Source organism: Phocoena sinus, chromosome 5, assembly GCF_008692025.1.
Source record: "Phocoena sinus isolate mPhoSin1 chromosome 5, mPhoSin1.pri, whole genome shotgun sequence".
In the NCBI taxonomy this organism is placed as follows: Eukaryota; Metazoa; Chordata; class Mammalia; order Artiodactyla; family Phocoenidae; genus Phocoena; species Phocoena sinus.
Window position 1 is genome coordinate 89,372,526 of NC_045767.1, and position 21,975 is coordinate 89,394,500.

General features: G+C 38.5%; 1 protein-coding gene across 4 annotated transcripts in view; it reads left to right on the forward strand.

Moving 5' to 3' along the window:
- Positions 1 to 21,975, forward strand: part of SLC4A4 (solute carrier family 4 member 4) — a 357,043-nt gene that overhangs the window by 315,287 nt on the left and 19,781 nt on the right. For all 4 annotated transcript variants that reach the window (XM_032632939.1, XM_032632937.1, XM_032632936.1 and 1 more), the window contains 3 exons: positions 706 to 867; positions 15,366 to 15,544; positions 16,818 to 16,890. In XM_032632939.1, the coding sequence (XP_032488830.1) occupies positions 706 to 867; positions 15,366 to 15,544; positions 16,818 to 16,890 (414 nt within the window). The remainder of the gene's footprint in view (positions 1 to 705; positions 868 to 15,365; positions 15,545 to 16,817; positions 16,891 to 21,975) is intronic.

Here is a 21,975-nt window from a genome sequence, read left to right on the forward strand (position 1 = left end):
CTGGTAAAGGTAGTAAAATGTGAATAGATTCAGTGATGGAGTTATGAGCAAAGTGAGACAGAAATATCTTCAGAGGAGAAGTGAAGCTTTCTTCATACTAATTGTGGAGAAAATAATTCATAGTTAGGATTCTGTTTTAGTTTATTTATATTGTTTAAAATTAGGAAAAGAATAGGAAAATATGAAAATAAGAAAGATCAGGGTATTTAAATAAGCTTAATTATAACATAAAATATTTGTAGCTTTATATGTATTATATCATGAAACGATTGCAATTTGGCAGTAGTAAAAACAACTTCTGTATAATTGCTAAAACCCATGAACAAAATTCATGGTTGTTTTGTAATTTCTTGCCTACCTCCTTACTGAATGTTACATTTGGGTTTTTCTTATGGCTACCCCTTAAACTTAAATCACTTTCTTCCATCCTGATTCTTATCTTGGAGCATCCTAAATGTGAAAATTGGCATTTACTTCTTTTCCATCACTGTATATCCTCAGTTTCCTTCATTTAAAACATTGCCTTAAAAATAACCTCCTTTAGGAAGTTCTTGCTGAATAATCTTTGTACAAGCTATCAGTAAAACTATCTCTGTTTTTTAATATGTTGGCTCTCCATATATAAAAGTGTGTCTCCCCCACTGATTTTTCACCAAGTAGTATGTATTAATATTGTTTTAAAAAATGTTTTCTCTCTACTTAAAGCCAACAAGTGTAAACCGAGGTTGGTTTGTTCCACCATTTGGAGGAAACCCCTGGTGGGTGTACCTTGCAGCTGCTATACCTGCTTTGTTGGTCACCATTCTCATTTTCATGGACCAGCAAATCACAGCTGTGATTGTAAACAGGAAAGAACATAAACTCAAGGTAAATCTTCATAATAATGGTTATCACTGCCTTCTACTTTCTTTTTTGGTGCTTGAAAATATTAAATGCTTCAAAATCAAGATAGTTTTATGGGAATTACAGCTCATGTTCTTTAAAGACTTCGCAGAGTCATAGATCATCCTGTGTGGACACATCTTCTCAATATAATACTTTTGGAAGACCTCATTTAAACCTGAAAAAGTTGTTTCAAATCATATTTTCTTCACCATCTGAGAGGGCAATATAAACTGTTTACCGCTCAGCCACTGTTATCCTTCATCTGATTTTAATACGGTAACTGTCCTTAGTGAAGACAAAGACAAATGCTTTCTCTGAAACTATTGAGATAAACTATTGAGATAAAAATATAAGTTTTCTTCTTTAACCTGTTGACTTGGTGAGTCATATTAATAGATTTTGTACTGTTGAACCAACTTTGAAACCTGGCAGATATATAGTTTCTTTCTTACACACAATTGAACTTGGTTTGTTAATATATATATTATAATATGTAATATAATATATATTGCTTATATATGTATATGTACATATTTATGTGTATATATGTATATATATATGTGTGTGTGTATATATAGGATTTTTGCATCTCTGTTTAAGAGTGACATTGGCCTGCATTTTTCCTTTCTTATATTGTCCCTGTCTGGTTTTGGTATCAGAAATATACTATCCTTATAAGATGAGCTGGAGAGTATTTCTCCTTCTATTCCACTCCCATCCCATTCTCTGAAATAGAATATAATAGTCTCTTTATTGTGTATAATATGTCAATTATCTTTTCTTTGAATGATCAGACAAGTTGTTAAAATACCTGGGCCAGGTGGTTTCTGTATGGAACTGTAAAACTGGTGATCAAAATGTTTTAATGGCTATGAGACATTCAGAATTTCTATTTTTCAATTTTAGTAACTTATACTTTTTAGATTTTCCCTTTTTTCTTCTATTTTAAAATTTATTGCAATGTTGTTTATAACATTATCATTTGTCATTTTTGTAATCTGAATCTGTTATTTTTCCCTTTAAAATCTTAATATTATTGGGCTTCCCTGGTGGCACAGTGGTTGAGAGTCCGCCTGCCAATGCAGGCGACACGGGTTCGTGCCCCCGTCCGAGAAGATCCCACATGCCGCGGAGCGGCTAGGCCCGTGAGCCATGGCCGCTGAGCCTGCGCGTCCGGAGCCTGTGCTCTGCAACGGGAGAGGCCACAACAGTGAGAGGCCCGCGTACCACAAAAAATATATATATATATAATTGATTTGTGCTTCTTATTTTTCTTGATCAATCTAGCCTGAGGTTTGTTAATTTTATTGGTCTTCTTTCAAAGAAACAATTTTTTACTATATTGATTTTCTATACTATGTCTTTGTTTTTTGCTAATATTTGCTTTGTTTTAAAACCATGTTATTAAGAACATCTACATTTATAGTTTATCGTTTTAGTGAATTGAATTTTTATATGACTCTCTTTGTTTCTAGTAATGCTTTTTGCCTTAAAGATTAATTTATTTTGTACTAATAAATCTGTGGTACCTTATGTGTATTCATTCTGTTATTTTCAATATACCTTGTATCTTGTGTCTGTAGATAACCCATGGTTGGACTTTTAAAACAATCCAGTTTTACAATCTTTACTTTTAAATTTAATCCATTAAAATTGATGGTGTTGAGTGATAGATTCGGATTCATCTTTAGCACATTATTTTTGCTTTCTGTTTCTATAACTTTATGTTCTTTCTTTTTTATTCTCCTTTTTTGTCCTGTTTTAGGTTGGTACAGGTTTGTTTTTCATATTTTCTGCTTTCTACATTTTTTTCTGTTAGGGTGGAAGTTACATACTTTATCTTTTAGTGATTATGTTGCATATTTTAATATGCATTTTTAAGTTCCAAAGTTAGTCAGTATTTTTACACTTCTCCTGAATAATGCTAAGAGCTAAGGAATGCTTTAAGTTTGATATTCCTTCCCATATCATATTCTGTTAATACCCAGAGTTTATTGCTACCTGAATTTTAAAATCCAATTAATTAGACATGGTCAAGATTTTTAGAATTACAAAGAAGTTTTCTTTTTTTTTTTTGCACTTCAGACCTTCCTTTTCAGAATATTTTTCATTAGACTGAATTATTTCCCTTAAACAGTACTAGTTTACCAGACTTTTGAAATTTTCTCCTCTGAACGTCTTTGGGAGGTAAACTCTCTCATTTATGTTTGCCTGAAAATGTTTCTCTTATCCTCATTCTTGAAAGGTGGTTTCTCTGGATGTATAATTTAGGTTGAAAGCTATTTTTTTTCCAGCATTTAGAATCTATTTTCAATTATTTTTGACTTCCATAAAAGTGAACTGTCAGTATAATTCTCATTGCTTTGTAAGTGATCATTCTTTTCTTTTGGGTGCTGTAGCATTTTCTTTTTGTCTTTATTTTGGAGTTTTATTATAACTTACATAAGCACAGATTTCTTTTTATTATTATTGGATTACTGGGCTTCCTGAATCTTCCTGTCTTTTATCAGTTATGGAATTTTGTAATTCTTTGACTCTTTCAATCTCTAACACATCCTTCTGGAATTACAGGTAGAATTTTATTGTACATCCCCATATTGTGCCCCAATTCTACTAAACTGTTTTGTTTTCACATTTACTATCTTCAGTATCTGTGCTATATTTTGGATAATTTCTTCAGATCTTTCTACTAATTCTTCTGTTGGTTGTATTCTACTACCAAACCACTCCATTGAATTTTTCCTTTCAAGAATTATAAATTTTTTTATATTTAGAAGTTCTGTTTTGTTCTCTTCTAAATCTTCTTGTTCAATTTTGATAATCCCCTTCTTTATTATTCTTCCATATACTCTTTATTTTATATATATATTTGCTGTCTTTGTGGGTTTGATTCTGAACTTTGTTTTCTCAGCTCTTACCCGTAGTGTCTTTCTTCGTCATGTATTTAGTGCTTTTCTTTTTTAAAAAAAAAAATGTGAGCTAATAATCTTCCTATGAAATGCTTCAGAGCCTTCCAGAGATTTTATTTGCTTCTGGGAGATATAGGAGAGTCCAACCAACCTGGGAACACTTTTTTAAAAATTTATTCCCATGAAAAAAATCTTTTATTATGGAAAAGTTGTAAACATACACAAAAGAAGACAGAATAGTGTAACTCAGTATTTATCACCCAACTCTAACAATTAACAACTCCTGTCCAATCTTGTATCATTTAAATTTCCATGATCTTATCCCCTTCCTATAATACTTTGAAGTAAGTGTAGACAGCATTCCATATTATCCATAAATTTTGGACTATGTATTTCTAAAGATAAGATCTCTTTTGAGATCTCTTTTGAAAGGCATGACCACAATACCATTATCAGTCTAAAAGTTAACAAAATTCCTTAATATCATCAAAAATCCAGTCAATATTTAAATTTGCAAATGTGTCATATATATATTAAACTTTAAAAACATAATGTATTTGTTTAAATCAGGATCCAAATAAAGTTCAAACATTATCTTAAGTCTTTCATAAACTTTTATTTATTATTTATTTATCTTTGGCTGCATTGGGTCTTTGTTGCTGCGCACGGGCTTTCTCTAGTTGTGGCGAGCTGGGGCTACTCTTCATTGCGGCGCACAGGCTTCTCATTGCAGTGGCTTCTTTTGTTGCGGAGCACGGGCTCTAGGCACGTGGGCTTCAGTAGTTGTGGCTCGTGGGCTCTAGGGTGCAGGCTCAGTAGTTGTGGCACACGGGCTTATTTGCTCTGTGGTACGTGGGATCTTCCCAGCCCAGGGATTGAACCTGAGTCCCCTGCACTGGCAGGCGGATTCTTAACCACTGTGCCACCAGGGAATCCCCTAAGTCTTTCATAAACTATCAGTCCATAGATTCTCCCCTCCATCTATCTGTTTGTTTCCCCTTGTAATTTATTTGTTGAAGATAACCAGGTTGTTTTTCTGTTTATCTTTTGCTATATAACAAGCCTCCTGAAAACTTAACAACTTAAAACAACAATTTATTATTATTTCTCATGTTTCTTTGGGTTGACAGGGTTCAGATGGATACTTCTTGCTTGAGGTCTCTCCTGCAGTTGCAGTTAGATAGTGGCCAGGGCTGATGTCATCTAAGGGTTGACCGGACTGATTCACATGTCTCACATACCTTGATATTCCTTGGTGTGTCTGCCTGACCCTCTCTCTCTCTCTCTCATTCTCTCTCTCTCTCTCTCTCTCTCTCTCTCTCTCTCCCTCTCTCTCTCTCTCTCCCTCTCCCCCTCCCCCTCCCTCCCTCTTCCTCTCCCCTCTCCCCCTCTCACCACATGGCATCTCATCCTCCAGGGTCTTTCTGTGTGGTGTAGGCTTCTCACAGCATGGCAGTGGGTTATTTGCACTTACTACATGGCAGCTGACTTCCAAGAATTAAGAAGTGAAAAATTAGGCCATATCGTGGTTACACCTGCAACTGGCACAGTTTTACTTCATTACTTTGCCAGAGTCAGCTGGTCAAAATAGTCATCGGACCATCCTCCATTCAAGGAGATAAGGAAGGACTCCACTGTTTGACGGAGGAGTGGCAATTTTACATTGTAGGAAAATATGTGGGACAGAAGATATTTTCCCAGCCATTTTGGGAAAGTACAATCTGCCACATCTGTACTGAAGAATTTGCAGTAGTCTTGACTGCTTCCCTAGAAGCTTGATGAAATATAGTTTCAATATTTTATGTCTATATCTATGCAGCGTTTGAGAGTGTGGTGGCAAGACTAATTCATAGAAGGCTAGGACTAATTCACACTACACTTTTAGCTTAAGGTTTTTCAGACTGCAGAGGTAATGTGAAGTCCAGCCCCAAACTCAGTTGTAGGTTTATGGTTAGAAATATCTTTGGAGAATCTTTTTTTTTTTTTTTTTTTTAATGGCATTACATCTAGTGGCAAGGCCAAGAGAGGCATGTATCCCCACTGTCTCTCTCTGTAGGGTGTTTTTTCCCCCTAGTCTACCAAATGGGTATGCTGTGTTTAGAGTATCCTAGTTTTATTTCAGGGGATGTCTCCCATCTATGCCCTTTCCCCCATATCCCTAGGATTGGTGTCCTGTCCCTAGAGTTCAGATGGTCATTCTACCCCATGCCTTACCCCGCCAAAGATTGGCATAGTCTTGCTGGGCAGGCCCAGGCCTCAAGGGTTTACTGACATTGTAGATTTACTCTTTACTGTTGCCATTATTTTTCGTTTCCGGTTATTTCTCTTACTTTCTGGCAGATAAACCATGATTTCTGTAAGATATTTTCTGTATTTTGTTGAGCATTTTTAGATGTTCTTTACTGGGAGGAATTCAATGTTGATTTGCTTTTGAAAGGCTGGAAGTAGATGTTGACTAATATATTTTATTCTGAAAAAATTTGGAAACATATTCTTACTTTTGATATATAGTTAGTCAGATTTGCTATGTGTCCTTGAAGGCAAATGCCTATTCTTTTTGCTCATTAAGTTTTCTTGCTAATAAAATTCAGAATTTTGAATTTAGCAAATTTGGGGTTGATAAAATATTGAAATTTTATTCTACTCCCTATAGAAAACATTAGAAAATCAAGGCATATTAGGATTTACCTCTTAAAATAGGAGTTGAGGAAATAAAAAATGTTTTCATCACTTTTGGAATTGCTTATTAGAAATCATTCCTTTGAATATCAGTAGTTATAGAATAAATGCCAGTGTTTTGACACAAATCTAAAGATACCAGTGGGAATATCATCATGAATCAAAGGCTTCTCACACTGGATATCGTTTTGTTCAAATAATTTTGTTTTTCATTAGGGAAAGAGGCTGTGGAATGTGAAAACTGGAGATTCTATCTAAAATTATTAAGGGCCCTGACTGCTATGAAATTGATTCAAAAGAGAAACCTGACACAGTGAGAGAGGTGGAGGCATTGTGATACTAAAAGCAGCATGTTTTTGGGTGGCATTGGCTTTGGCTCTGTGTCAGATGGCCCTGGCTGGCTGATTGCTCTGTTTAGGATGGGATCCACCTTCCCACTCTGCTGAGCAGCTCTGTACTGATGAGGAACGCCAAGGCACTTGGCTTTTTTTGGCCATCATTTTGGTTAGTTATGTCCCTCTTTATCCCTGCAGAGCACTCAAAAGCAAACCAGGTTCAGCAAGGTCATGACTTCTCCAAGGTCTTTCCCTGAGTCATTGCAGAGGCAGGAAGAGAGTGTGAGCTTCAGGCTTCAAAGCAAGGGATACTTCTCACAAGGGAAGTGATTTTAAGTGTTAAAGATAGGGCGCAGGAGGGAAAAATTGCTTGGAATCGGTATCCAGAAATAGATATTAGGTCGTTGTAGCAATAGATTTTCTCTGTTAAACTCTATGGTAAGACACTTAATTTGCGTGTGTTTTCTTGGATAACTCCAAAATGTGCCCTGGGGCTTCCCTGGTGGCACAGTGGTTGAGAGTCCGCCTGCCGATGCAGGGGATACGGGTTCGTGCCCCGGTCCGGGAAGATCCCACATGCTGCAGAGCAGCTGGGCCCGTGAGCCATGGCCGCTGAGCCTGCGCGTCCTGAGCCTGCGTGTCCAGAGCCTGTGCTCCGCAACGGGAGAGGCCACAACAGTGAGAGCCCCGCGTACCGCAAAACAAAACAAAACGTGCCCTGTTTTAATTTTTCCTTTCCATTTCTGCTATGATACCTTAGATTCAGTCCTTTTATCTCATGTCTAGACTGTTGTAATGGTTTAACCATGAGTTATCAATAATAACCAGTCTCCCTTGCTTCATTCCAAAAGCTGGAATATTTTTTAAAGCATTTTTTTTTGATATGTCAGTCCTGTAGTTCTTAAACTTTTATACCTTGGCCCTCTACACCTTCTCCCCTTGAAGAATGTCCATTTGCCCTAGCTTGGAATTTAAGTCTCTTTGCGATACGATCTCACCCAAAATTTAAGATGATTCTTTCCACATACTATATACAATGCCCTGGTCAAATGAATTGTTGTTTTTTCTTCACCTCGCAGTTTCTTCTGCTGGTTATTCCAACTCTCCTCTCCACTCCTCAATGATTACCACCTATGAGAATCATCCCCATCCTTTAAGATCCTCCAAATATAAAAACTTGTCAGCGTAACCTTCACTTATAATGTTTATTTCTATTGCTGTTGTTTTTGCTCTTACTTACTGTATAACTCTGTGGCATTGGTCACATAATGTCTTGCACAGTAGTATTTTTGTGTAATTACCTTATTTTCTTTTCTGAGCCAAACGTTTTCAAGGCAAGGACCATGTTTTAGGCCTCTTTCCAGCTCTCGTGTGGCCCATCACAATGATTTCCATAAGGTAGACTTAGTAAAGACATCTTGAAGAATTTTGTTAGCTGTGGCCACATGGTTCTCAGAGCTGTTGCACCGTATGAGGTGGGTGATAACCGAAGAACCTGCCTGCCCATCTCCAGTTCTCATAGTGAGTGCTTGTATTAGTCAAAGCCCTGTTTAGATGGCATCACTGCGGGAAGATTTTGTGGGTTCACACTAGACGTAGCTAAACACTCTGTACTCTTGGGTGTCTTTCTCAAACCTCTTTGAATCTCTGTTTAAAATACATTATAATTTGTGTGCAAATCTGTGTCCCCTCCCTTGGTGGGAGAAACTGTGTCATGGTTCTAGGTGTCCCCATAAACCAGCTTGTTCTCTGAATCATGGGGCCTCCTAGCACAAATGTTTATTCTGTGTCTGTGCGTGTGTGTGTACTGCTCCTGACTCCTTTGTTATCATCTATTTATCAGATGTAAACTGTGAGGCTAATCTTTGTCTCTCATAGATTTTGATTTCTGTGGACTTATTCCTGAATGACCTTTGTTCTGTATTAACAAATCATATACAATATCAAAAGGAGGTAAAGTTTCACTTCCTGTCCTTGTACTTAAAATAATCTCCAGTTTCAGAAAGTAGGACATTTTTGGGTTTATATCCATGAAGACAAGGACTTTTATAAACTTTAAAGGACATACTTAACCTCTTGAGCGCTCACTAAATCCTTGCTCTGTATGGAACACTTGTGTTAGATGTTGAAGATAAAAATTGTTCTAAGTTATGGTCTCTGCCCTGAAGGAGTTTAGTGGATTTCCCCTATTCACCACTCATATCCACCCCTAGGTTGAAAATGACCTTGCCTTCTTTGTGCCTTGTATCTTTCACATACAATAAATTATTTGCTTCCACACCTGACTTCAACTAATAACCTGTAAACCTCTTAAGGGCAGGTATTCTTTCTTATTGTTTTATCTAACACAAGGCCTAGCACAGATGTTCAATGAATGTTTATTTAAAAAATAGTTTTCCAAGCAAAGATAGGAGCAGGTACAAAGGACCTGGGTGGAAAGCTTGGTGTATTGAGGAACAGATAACAGGTCAGTGTAACTGGAACCTTGGGGAATCAGGGATTCAAGATAACGTCAGGGCTTCCCTGGTGGCGCAGTGGTTGAGAGTCCGCCTGCCGATGCAGGGGACGCAGGTTCGTGCCCCGGTCCGGGAAGACCCCACATGCCGCGGAGCGGCTGGGCCCGTGAGCCATGGCCGCTGAGCCTGCACGTTCGGAGCCTGTGCTCCGCAATGGGAGAGGCCACAACAGTGAGAGGCCCGCGTACCGCAAAAAAAAAAAAAAAAAAAAAAAAAAAAGATAAGGTCAGTGGGAGTGGGACCAGATCACTCAACTTCAGCGTTATTGTCGTTTTGCATAATTCTTTGTTGGTCATGACCGTCCTGTGTATTGTAGGGTATTTAGCAGCATCTCTGACCTCTACTTACTAGATGCTAGTCGCACCCTTTCCCGCCAAGTAGTTACAAGCAAAAATGTCTCCAGACATTGCCACGTGTCCCCTGGTGCGCAAAATAGTTCTGGGGAGAAACACCGATGTAGAACCTTAAGGATAATTTTACACTGCTTAGGTTTTATTCTAAGTGAAACAAGAAGCCACTGAAGGATTTGGGGCAGGGAAAGCAATGAGGAGAGTGGGTTGTCAGGGACAAGAATAAAGCAGGGGCTTCTGAGGCCAGAGCGGCATCGAGAGCTGAGGGTTGCTGAGTGGATGTGAAGGAGGCCTTGGAGTTTGAGCTGGACCTTGAAGGGACAGGATGGATTTAAACAGATGTCAAGTTGCAGAAACAGTGCCAGTTTGAAGAGTGGCACATAATGTGCAGGACACATTTAGGGAACGGTATCATTTCAGGAATCTCTGAGGGCCCCCATCACAGACTCAGATGCAGGAGACTCGGCGTGGGAAGCCAGGCTCATGGGACCTGCTCCGTCCTGCTTGGGCTACTCATCTCCCACTGGCCTCCCCTGCTTCCTCAGCATGCCAGCCTGGATGGGTGGCATCACAGCTGTACTTTAGACCCTCACTCTGGCAGCAGTAAGGACGGATGGGAGAGGTACAAGAGAGGAGGAGGGTGGAGGGAGTGGTTAGGCGGCTGCTGTGTAATCCAGGAGAGAGATGATCAGAATCTGAAGAAGGCAAGAGGCAGTAGGGAGGAGGGGTGAGAAGCAAAGATGTCACATGGCATTTTCGAAAAAATGCTGTTTTCTATATTTCGTACAGTATTATTTCCATTAAGAAGTGCCAGATATTTTAATATTATTTTCATTCCATTCAATCTAGTTATTCAGACACTTGTAGCTAAAAGAGATACCTTAGAAGTGGCTCATGTTCATACATACAGGTTTGTTTTGCAGGAACAACTTCTCTAACATAACCATTTGCGTTCTGGGGTCTTTATGGCAATAGTTGGGGCACCATGAATTTTTGAGCATAGCTTTTATCATTTTGTTCAACAAACGTATCTCCAGTGTTTACTATGTGTAGGACACCATACTAGACATTGTAAGCCTTAAGCATTGAAATTAGGCAAAATAAATTCATTGCTTTTCCCTCTTTGGACTCAGTCCCCTTAAAATCTCTCCCATCTGTCCTTTGTGTTTCCCCACTACTGTTCCTTTAGTTTGAACTGCATCATCTCAAGCCTGGATTATGGCAGTGTTGTCGTCTCTGCCTTCAGTCCTGACCTCTTCCAACACGTCTTTTACAATCCAACAGAGCCCTCCCTCTAAACACAAATCTGATCACATCACTTGCCTGCTTAAAACCCTTCAGTAGCTTCCTGTCGCTCTATGATAGAAAGAATTCCAAAGCCTTCAACAAAACATCAAAGTTCTTAACTTCTTTAGCCTTATTTTCCACCTTTCCCATCTCCTCCTAAGCACCAACTCTATTTTACTTTTCTCAAAATGGTAGCTCATTTGCCTGTTATTTTCCCCTGCATCTCCATATCTTGTCTCCTAGCTGGTTATGGCTTACGTTTTAGGACTCAGCTTAGATACCACCTCCTATGCAAACTATCCTTGACTTAGGGCTGAGTTGAGTGCCCCTCCTGGGTGCTCACCCCTGCTGTAGACCTTTAACACTGTGGTACTGAGAATGCCTATTGATTTGTCCAGCTCTACTACTACTCTGTAAGCAACTTGAGGGCAAGGACTGTGTCATTAGCTATACTTTTATTTTTAGGATCTAGCAGAGTGCCATTGAACGATGAATTAACATGCATTCATTTATCCAATGAACATTTGTCTAGTGTCCACTCAGTAGTGGGCGCAGTGCCATGTGCTAGAGCTTCAGTGGTGAACAAAAACGCACATGGTTCCTGTCCTCATAGAGCTTCTGGTCCCTGAGGGAGACAGACATCATCCCAATGATCATGCAAAATGTGACATTGCAAATGTGTCTGGTACCGCGAAAGACAAGTGATGGTCCTTTAAGAGTCTATAAGAGAGGGTTTGACCTAGTCCCAAGGTGCTGGGAGTTCCAAGGTGCTGGGAGTTCCAAGGTGGTGGCACTTAACACTGAGATCTCACACAACAGTAGGATTAGCTGAGTGAGACTGGGTGGGAAGAGGAACACAGGACGGCACAGGAATCACTGTATATGAACAGGCTTTATAAGAGGCGGTAACCTGGCAAGAATGAATGACCAAAATAATCCAGTGTGGCTGCAGTGAGAGAGGGAGGGTTGAGTCTGGAGAGGGAGCTCTGCAGAGGCAAATCAGGCAGGACCTTCAGGTCAAGTTGATAATTTTCCCTTCCTTTTAAGAGCATCAAATAGTCTCAGCGTGGTTGAGGGAAAGGAAGACTTTTTGAAGGGAGTGATGTCAAGAGGCAGAGTAATTATATGTCTGTAATTATTTTGCCCCAGAACTTTTATTTATTCTGGTGGTTTTGCAGTTACCTTTGTATTCTACTTTCTAAAATCCTCATTCCACCTTCTTTGGTATTATGCGGCCCCTTTTTGCTAGTCTCCAGCATATCTAGCTCAGACTTGTTTTACTTGAAATAGTTTAAGAAAGCATGGAGGTGGCTCGGGGTAACATGCATGACTTTGCTACAGTCAGTCTTCTTTTGACCCGTTGATCTGGCCAGTGTGCACATCCTTAGGTTATTACAGTTTACTTGGTGACAAGATTTGGGGATCCTGCCCATTGATTATTATGTTGGTACCTCTAATATGGTCTTGAGTGATTTAGTCTAAATAAGGCTTGAAACTATGTGGTATTTCCAGATGTTGTTCACCTCCCCTCTTCCCCCTCCAAAAGGTTCACATTTCTACCGATTAACAAATAAGTTTTTAATTTTTTGTGTAGCTAATTAAGAGTTTATAGTTGCCACTCAAGAATGTATACATGCTATTTGTCATTCACTTTTTAATTAATTGAGCATTGACTATGCATCATGTACTCTGCTTAGGTATTCAGGATAGAGTCTAGCTTCTCATGTTACTTACAGTCTGATATCAAAGACAGATAAACACATCTACAATTTCAAAACAGTGTGATGAGTCCTGTGATAGAGGAAAGTGTAAAGTGATAGACAGGGGAACATAAAGGAGGAGATCTAACCTAACTAAACTCACCTATCTCACCTGGGCTGAGGAAGGAAAAACTACCAGAAAAAAAAAAAAAAGAGGTGGCTGATTTAAGTCTTAAGGATGAGTAGGACTGGCCCAAGGAAAGAAGGAAAAGAGAGGTTATTCCAGGTAGGGATGCTATATGGGCAAAGACACAAAAGGCATTAGTGAGTAAGACATATTCAAGGAATTACATATGGTTGAAACTGGCTGTGATATAGGATCCAAGTAGGGCAGAGGTCAAAGATGAGGCTGCAGATGTAAACAGAGGCCAGATCATGAATGGCCAACACATCCACAGGCAGGAGTGAGCAAATCCTGTATGCTCCACCTGACGGAGTAGCCAGAATCCACCCACTTCTTGCTATGTTCACTGTTACCACCCTGGTTCTAACCATGGCAGTCTCTTGCATGGGTCATGGCACCAGCCTCCGAACTGGTTACTGTTTTCGTCAGTCTGTTCCTAACACAGCAGCCGTGATGTTTAGATCATAAGCAGATCATCTCATTCTTCCCTTTAAAACCCTACAGTGGCTTCCGACGGTCCTCAGAATACAAGTCCAACTTCTCATAGTTCTCTTTAGTGCTTACTACTGTTTTAGATACTGTCTAGTTTATTTGTTTATGTTGTTTATTGTTGTCTCTGTCAGTAGAATGTAAAGTCCATGAGCTCAGGAATTTTTGTCTGTTTTATTTGCAGATATGTCACTAACATCCAAGCCTGTACTGGTTACTAGGTTGGCAGTCAGAATTTGTTGAAAGAATGAATGACTGAGACCCCACATGTAGCATGATATTCACCGCATTAGTCACTACTGAACAAGTTACTTCAGTTCATCCTCACCTTGGCCCCCTTTCCGCTGCCTTAACCCACTCCCAATTCAAACCCTTATGCTTTCAAACCATTTGTATTGCAGTGAACTGGTTTTATGAATATGTATCAATCTATTTGTCTCTCAAGGAGATTTTCGTTCTTAGCCAAACCTGGACTAAGTAAAAATATGCTTTTCTTTCTTGTGTCAGCTGTGATGAGTTCTCTGAGAACATGATTAGACCCGTGTGTGCAAGCCAGGGGTGAAATCCTGGCGTTTCAGTGAGAAGAGAGCAGTATTCTGAGTAACTGTAACAGGATCTCAATGATAACAGTCACTGGGTTCCTAGTGTAAAGACCATTCTCATTTTTTAAAGCCAACCTCTCTGTTTCCTCAGATTGGTCATACTCAGCCTCTTGGCGCTGCTGCTTCCATGCTGTGAAAATGGACTGCTCTATTTTCTCAGGCTCCATAGGGGTATTAGGTATTTGATTTCTTCATAAATAGAACAGAGAAATATAACCAGAGAATAACATTGTGGACACATTTGACAATATTTATTTAGTGAGTAAAAGAGCTAGACCTTTTGTTACAGTGTCTGCTCTTCCAGTCAGTAAATGTTATTGTGACTATTTGGCAATGTTTGAAATCAGCCTGTTCTTATTAGGGGAGTACAGTTACCTTAATTATAATGTTTCATATGTTGTTAAACAATTATTTTCATCTACTATTAAGGGTGAAAAATGGTCTTCTATGTACTTTTTTGTCTTTATTTTTTTAATTGAAGTGTAGTTGATTTACAGTGTTGTGTTAGTTTCAGTTGTACAGCAGAGTGATTCAGTTTTTTAAAATGTATATGTATTTTTTATATATACTTGTATATGTATTTTTATTTATATATATAAATCTATTCTTCTTCAGATTCTTTTCCATTATAGGTTATTATAAGATATTGAATATAGTTCCCTGTGCTATACAATAAGCCCTTGTTGGTTCTCTATTTTATAGGTAGTAGCATTATGTTAATCCCAAACTCCTAATTCCCCACCCGCCTTTGCCCTTTGGTAACCATAAATTTGTTTTCTATATCTGTGAGTCCATTTCTGTTTTGTAAATGAGTTCATTGGTATCATTTTTTTAGATTTCACATAAAAGTGTTAAGGTTGCTTTTCTTAAGGTTGCTTTCACATCATTAGTCCACATGTGCTGAATACTGTCTGGGTGAACAGCACATTGCTAGTCAAGCAGAGAAGGCATCGTGCCTGTTTTTAAGGTACCTATCCTGTTTATGTTAAAAACAACCAGTATTACTATTGCTACTGTCACCATTTATTGAGCTTCTACTCCGTAACTATCACTGCCATTTAAGTTCCTACAAGGTGATTTGCCTCAATTACTTCATTGAAGGATGTCAGTAGCTCTTCAAGGTAGTTCTATATCTCCATTGTTCCAATTATGTAATTGGATGCAGAGACGATAATTAACAATAAGCAACTAATAAGCTGTGACTTAAATCAAGCTAGAGGAGGTGTGCCATGTGGCAGCTTTGCGTTTAATTGTTAGGGGGATAGTATGAGGAAGATGACGTCTCATTCAAGGACCTCATCTTCTGGTAGATACGAGTATCAAGCAAAGCGAATTGGTTTCTTTGGGTAATCTTAACTCCCATCTGGAAATATGACTAGATAGCAGTATGAGTGCTTTCTTCACATGGTTTTGTTACCTCTTGCTACAGAAAGGAGCTGGATATCACCTGGATCTCTTTTGGGTGGCCATCCTCATGGTGGTGTGCTCCTTCATGGCCCTTCCGTGGTACGTGGCTGCTACTGTCATCTCCATTGCTCACATCGACAGTTTGAAGATGGAGACAGAGACTTCTGCACCTGGAGAACAACCAAAATTCCTAGGAGTGAGGTGTGTTACGTCAGAGAAAAATGGCTCTATAAAACATACCATGCTCACATCTATGTGTCAGTCAGAAAGAAACGGACAAATGTGGAGGAGAAAGGGCTGGTGATGAATAATTTATTCCTGTACTTGATGTTCTAGAAAGGACTAAATTTTCATTTGAAAGAGTCTTCCATAATTTCTTGAGTTCACTTTTTATCTTATATACATTTCCTTTGATTAACAGCAGACTAAATTTTGCAGAGTAAAAACGCAGACAGGTCATTCATTTTTTTCAATGTGCAGGTCATTTTAGTGCTGTGGTACATACTCAATCACAATCATATATATATATAACCAGACCCTTTAATTTTTTGGCTCTGTTGAGACTCCCTAAAACTATTGAGTCTGCTTATGATTCTCAAGATGCTATGAAAGGAGGGAATTCCCTGGCAGTTCAGTGGTTACAACTCGGCCTTTTCACTACCAGGGCCCCAGGTTCGACCCTCAGTCAGGGAACTAAGATCCGCAAGCCGCGCGGCCAAAATCAGATTCTGTGAAAGGAGAGGAATTCTTATTTTCCAGTTCATTTTCTGTCCCATAAGCACTGAGAAACCTTGACCTCCAGCAGTTAAATCTGGGTAGCCATGAAGAGCTCTTATGAGACCTTTATACCTTATTGCGTGCTTTGCAGCGGACTCTGCTCCTAAGAGCTTGGGTGAATAGCTCACATGACAGAGCCATCGTTTCCCATTTCACAACAGTGGGTGATTTTTCTTGGGGTGAGGGGGCGTTGTATGGGAATCGTATTTGTTAAAAAGTACTTTTGTTGTTGTAGATTTGGAAATGAGACTGATGGGATTTACTGCACTTAGGAAATTTCCCTGAGCTGTTCGTTAATTAGAATGTGGGACAATGTAATAACTATCTCCTATGAAGGAAGGTGTAATTACACAACAGTACAAGTTGTTTAAAAAATAAGGGCTTCAAGTAGGCCAGTAATTGGTGGAACCAGAGCAAGTGATTTTTCTCTCCTGATTCTAAAAGGACAAAGGATTTAGCAGAATCACCTTTTTCTTGATGAATTCAAATCACATACTGCAATAGTTTTAAGAGAATTTTGTAGTTCTGTTAAGCTTATATGCTGTCCTTGAGGTATTAATTACATATGATATCCGTACCTTTGCTGTCTTAGCCAAACAGTGATTCTATCCATGTATAGTATTTTCTGAAGGTGAAAAGACAAGAGTGTGTTTATGAAAACAAAAGGTAGATTGGTAATCTTTTGATTTGGTTTCAGGGAACAAAGAGTCACTGGAACCCTTGTGTTTATTCTGACTGGTCTGTCAGTCTTTATGGCTCCCATCTTGAAGGTAAATATGTGAAATACTCACTTCTTCCTCCTTCTCAGAACACTGACAGATAATTGGATATGTGAACAGTAGAATTTCTTAAGAAATATCTGCAAGATTGTTATCACATCCATACACACTGAAGGAAGCAGGAGTCAGGTAGAATGAAGACTTTAAAAACTTCTACCTTGATTTCCTTCTCACTCCTTCTCTTATTATTATTATTATTATTGCAGTTATTTGGTTGAACCATATTAAATTACCACTATTCAAATTTTTGGACCTACGCATATGGCAGTTTCATACAGTTCAATCTAACTAACTGATCTCCACTCCCCATGACATTTTTCACTCTCCTAGTCTCCCTACATCCTTTCTTCCCATCACTTCCCATTTACTTGTCCCTAAATCCTGCCCTCCCTTCCCACATTGGACTCCTGGATAACATGAATGACTCACAATGATCATTTTGTAATTGTCCTCTTATTATTCATTACTGCTGACTGTGTTTCTGTATTCTTTGAATCAGAAGGCCTAATAGCCACAAAGAAAGAATGGAATAAAATTACTGATTTGTAACTAGAAAACTTTATAAATGAACTTTTGAAAAAGAAAAATGGCAGATTATTTAGAAAGTTAGGAGTCAATGTGTAGGTTTGATTGACAGGGTGAATGTTTAATAGATAAATATAAACTATATATGAAAGCATATTTAGAAGTAGAGATAGTACTTAAAAAGATTAACATATATCTGTCATTGAAGCTTCCAGTTTTCTTTTGTGACACAAATATTTTATTCTTTTTTTATTACATAACAAAACTAGCCAATTATTGATAATTTGTATCTTATGCTTGCATCACAGTACAAAGCATGAATATCACCTATACACCTAATAGCTATCAACAATCCCACTGTTAGCAATATCCTTCCAAATTTTTCTCTAAAAATTTTTGTGTATCTTTAAACAACTTTAATTTTTCAAAAGGTTTTTTGAATGCTTATTTAATTACACAAGTAATAGAGCAGTACATTCTTGGAAAGAATTCAGAGAATACAGAAGTACAGTGAAAGGCAAAAGCTCTCCATTTCTTTCCCATTAACACATTTATATGTCAATTGCCAATCAGATGAATTTGTGGAAAATAGAACTGTAATTTCTTAACGTATAGCTAGGACTGACTCTGCCTTCAGAGTATTTAGATTACTGCATACATTATGCACAAAATACTTTGTAAACAGTTAAAAGATTTAAATATTCATCTTTTGTCACTGGTTTCTACAGTGTCAATTAGCTGGTTTAATTTCTGACTGGAATCATGAAGGAATATGTATCTCATGTAATATGTGGGGAAGTGAAACTAAAAGTAATTGCAAGGAGTTCGTTTCTGGTTATATACAGAGGACCTTAGAAAAGGACAGATCTTATGTTCTGTGAGGACAGAGGGAAATCTGTTGTCAGTTTGGCCAGTGCAGAGCGAATTGTGGGGGAGGTTCGAGTTGTTGTGAGTTTCACAGCATCAAATCCACTTCCAAAGTGCTCTGTGTTCCTCTCTTGCCCCGTAGACGCCAGCACATCAGCTGGTGGAAAAGTCTAATGACAGCTTTTTACCGCATAGGCAATGGGACCTCATCTGGACAGATCAACTTGTAGAGATCATTGTAGGTAATTATGACCTCACATTGTGGGAGGCTCTCCTAGGAAGGAATTTGCCCCTGGGACCCCTGAAGGTGGATTCACACGACACAACTGCCAAGTCTCTTTTATAGGGTCTCTTAGTTCTTAAGCCACTAGTAAGAGATAAATAGAAATCTTCCCATCAGTTCGTATGTACTCATCACCACCCACTCTTTCTTTAATTTTATTTTTATATTATTCCTTTGCAATAATGCAGTATAAAATCCTAACTCAGAAAAGTCAGATGTGTTTTAAAATTCTTCTTTGTTTGTTTGTTATAGCAAATTGGCTTTAATCTTGGAGAATCTGTCAACTGAATGATCATGCATGGTTCCAAAGGGACACAGAACAAACAGTGTATAAACTGCTATTTTTAGGAAGAGCTGCAAGGCCTCTTCCTAACTGTTTTCTCACCCAACTATGGCTGCAGAGGAGTTAAAGCTGAAAGCACTTTTGTTCTTCATTTTACAATGATTCTTTTTGCCCCTGATATGCAAAGCACCGTAGTATCTACGGGAACAGATTATAATACAGAGAAAGGAAAAAGATAGATGTAAGGGATCAGTGAGTATGAACTTGCTTTTGCTTTGACCTTCCTTAAGTACTCATGTTCTGGCTCACCCTCATTCAGGTACTAGTGTCCATAACTGTGGCTATTTCTACCTGGCAACTTTGAGTTAATGCAAAGAGTCAGTGTAAGCATCAGTGGAGAAGGCAGTTCAGCAAACATTTTTGTTAGGCCATCTTTTGCCCAAACTGTGGGAAATGAAATTGTTTAGTTAGTGTAGTTTCCAACATATTGTGGGGAACCTGGATTTAAAAACAACAAGGGTAAAATAGTCTAGCATTGACTCTTGTGGTATGTTACTTCAGCAAGTGAGGCTATTCCTTACTTCAGGAATCACATCTGAAAAGGTCAGCCAATTTCAGATCAGATGCCCTTCTTAGCATCGAAGTTTGGTAAGTTATGTGCTTTCACTACAGAACCCTTGTTAGCTCATCTGAAAAGTCAACACAGGAAGAAGCAGATGTTGAGAGTAGTTTAACTAAAACCTAAGTTACGCCTAAGAAGAAGTCAAGATTAACAATTAACCTCAGAATTCACTCAGAAAGTGGTGTCATGAGTTACCTTGGAGGAGGGAATCATTTTTCCTCCACTGTGTGACTGTGTTTTAAAGAAACAGGTGATGACTTTAGGGAACGGTTTTACTAAGTCCCTAATACTAAGTCCCCTGCCTTTGAAAGGCCGATCAAATGAATGAAATCAAGAGAAACATGTGACTTTTAAAAATGAGATGGCTCAACACCTTCCCTCCCAACTCCCTGCATCCATCACAGGTTTGGTGACCTCCAATGATGCTACTTATTTTCTCCCATGCATTAAGCAGTGTGGGTAGTTGTTCCCCGTACCTACTTGGGCAGACTTACTTTGAACATTGATTACTTTGAAGTTGATGGACCTGTGTTTTGATCTCTTTGCCAAAATCTGTCTTTTTACATAGAAGAATGTAAGGAACCATAGTGTACTAGCTTTAAGTTCAGGAGGCTACCCCTTGACCTTGGCCAGCAACAGTGGCGCATGCCTCAAATCTCACCACTGATTCAGTACAGAACTGCTGGGAAGCAGGAATAACTGGCTTCCTAGGCTGGCTGGATAGTTTAGACCTGTGTTTCTGCAGCAGAAATACTGCCTGTTAAGCTAGTGTTCTGTATGGGGAGACTCGGTAGACCAAAGAGCAGCAAATAGATGAAAGACAGTTGCTGGAGCTTACTTTTTCCATACTACTGGCAAGTCCAAAGAAATAAAGATCAAGAAAAGTTCACTGCTACTTCTGTTCCCTTTGCTTGAATTAGTTTATCTTTAACATGAGGAGTGGCCAAAATTTATCTTTCAGATTTGTTCAGTGTTCTAAAATGTGGAGGATAGTGTTTAATTTGTATTTGACAACAGTTGTTGAGCTCCTGCTGTATGCCGTACACTCTGTTCAGTAACAGAAAAACAAGGAGAAATGATAATGAAGATGCTGCTGCTGATGATATTGTTGAAGTTGATTGTAATAGAAGCTTCCATTTATTGAGCTTGGCCTTGGACTAAGGGCTCTGCACAGGTTTTTTATATTTAGTTCTCCAGTCACACCTCCAAAAAGTATACTTACTTATGATTGAATCCACTTTATAGATAAGAAAAATTATGAGTAACTTGCCGGGTCACAAAGTTCTTAAATGGTAGAGCCAAGATTTGAACTCAGGCAGTTCTGACTCCAAAGCCTGATCTCATATCCATCATGGTTTACCACCTTTTAAATAAAACAGTATTTGCCCTCTAAGAACTTATTCATTTTCATTTCTCATGAGATGATCTTCCCCAGCTTCTCTGGTCTGATTTCTGATTCTCTTATGTAGTGAGAAGGATGGCATTTTTACAAACTGCTCATCATAGCTCACTCCACAGTTTCTTGTGACTAGGGACCAGATTGCAAGTCAGAAGCTTCCTTACATTGATTTTTAAGGCTTAAGGGTATTAGGATATTATTTTAATAACATATTCCTGAAGACAGTTGTTATAGTTGAAAAAGCAATATTGTAGAGCCTAGATAAAACCAAGCCTTCAAGTTTGACCTCTGTAGCCATCCTTCTGTCCTAAACTCCTGCCACCCAAACCCACCACAGAGGGGCCAAAGAAAGTGGTGCTTTGCACTTGTAGGCTTCTTGACTTATTACTAAAAGTTCTGATGGTAATGACTTCAGTGCCACATTTATAAAGTATCTATTATGAGCCAGGCACTGAACTAAATGTTTGTTCTATGTAATCTTTATCATAAGCACTATATGGATGAGAATACTGAGGATAGGGGAAGTTGATCGTTTTCTCTGAGTTGCACAATCAGTAGTGCCAGAATTGGAACCCAGGTCTGTCTAACTTTTATGCGCACGATCTTATCAGGACCTCATTCTGGGTTTTATACACACACACCCACACACTGACTATGATTCTGCTGGGAGACCTCACTCTTATACTGAATTCTGTGCTGTGGATGCTACACCCTCTCTTTTTTATTAAATTAACCCTTTTTACATTTTTTTTTTGAGAATACTCTAACATCATCAGAAAATCAAACGGAGGGTTAAGTCACCAGAATTTGAAAAATTTGGTAACATAGTCTGAATATGTTAAATATTGACCTCATCTCAGTTTCACTATTCTGCCTGGTTATAGGATCAAGCACTTAATTTTTTCATTTTTAATTTTTATTAAAAGCATTGTAATATTTATTTACAATTATGCTTTTTGGCTTTCTGGGTATGATTGATTATTTATATAATTTTTTGCATAATTTTATCATTTGGCACTTCTTGATATGCCTATGAACCTAGTATACCCTGTGTTTTGGTTTTTTTTTTTGCGGTACGCGGGCCTCTCACTGTTGTG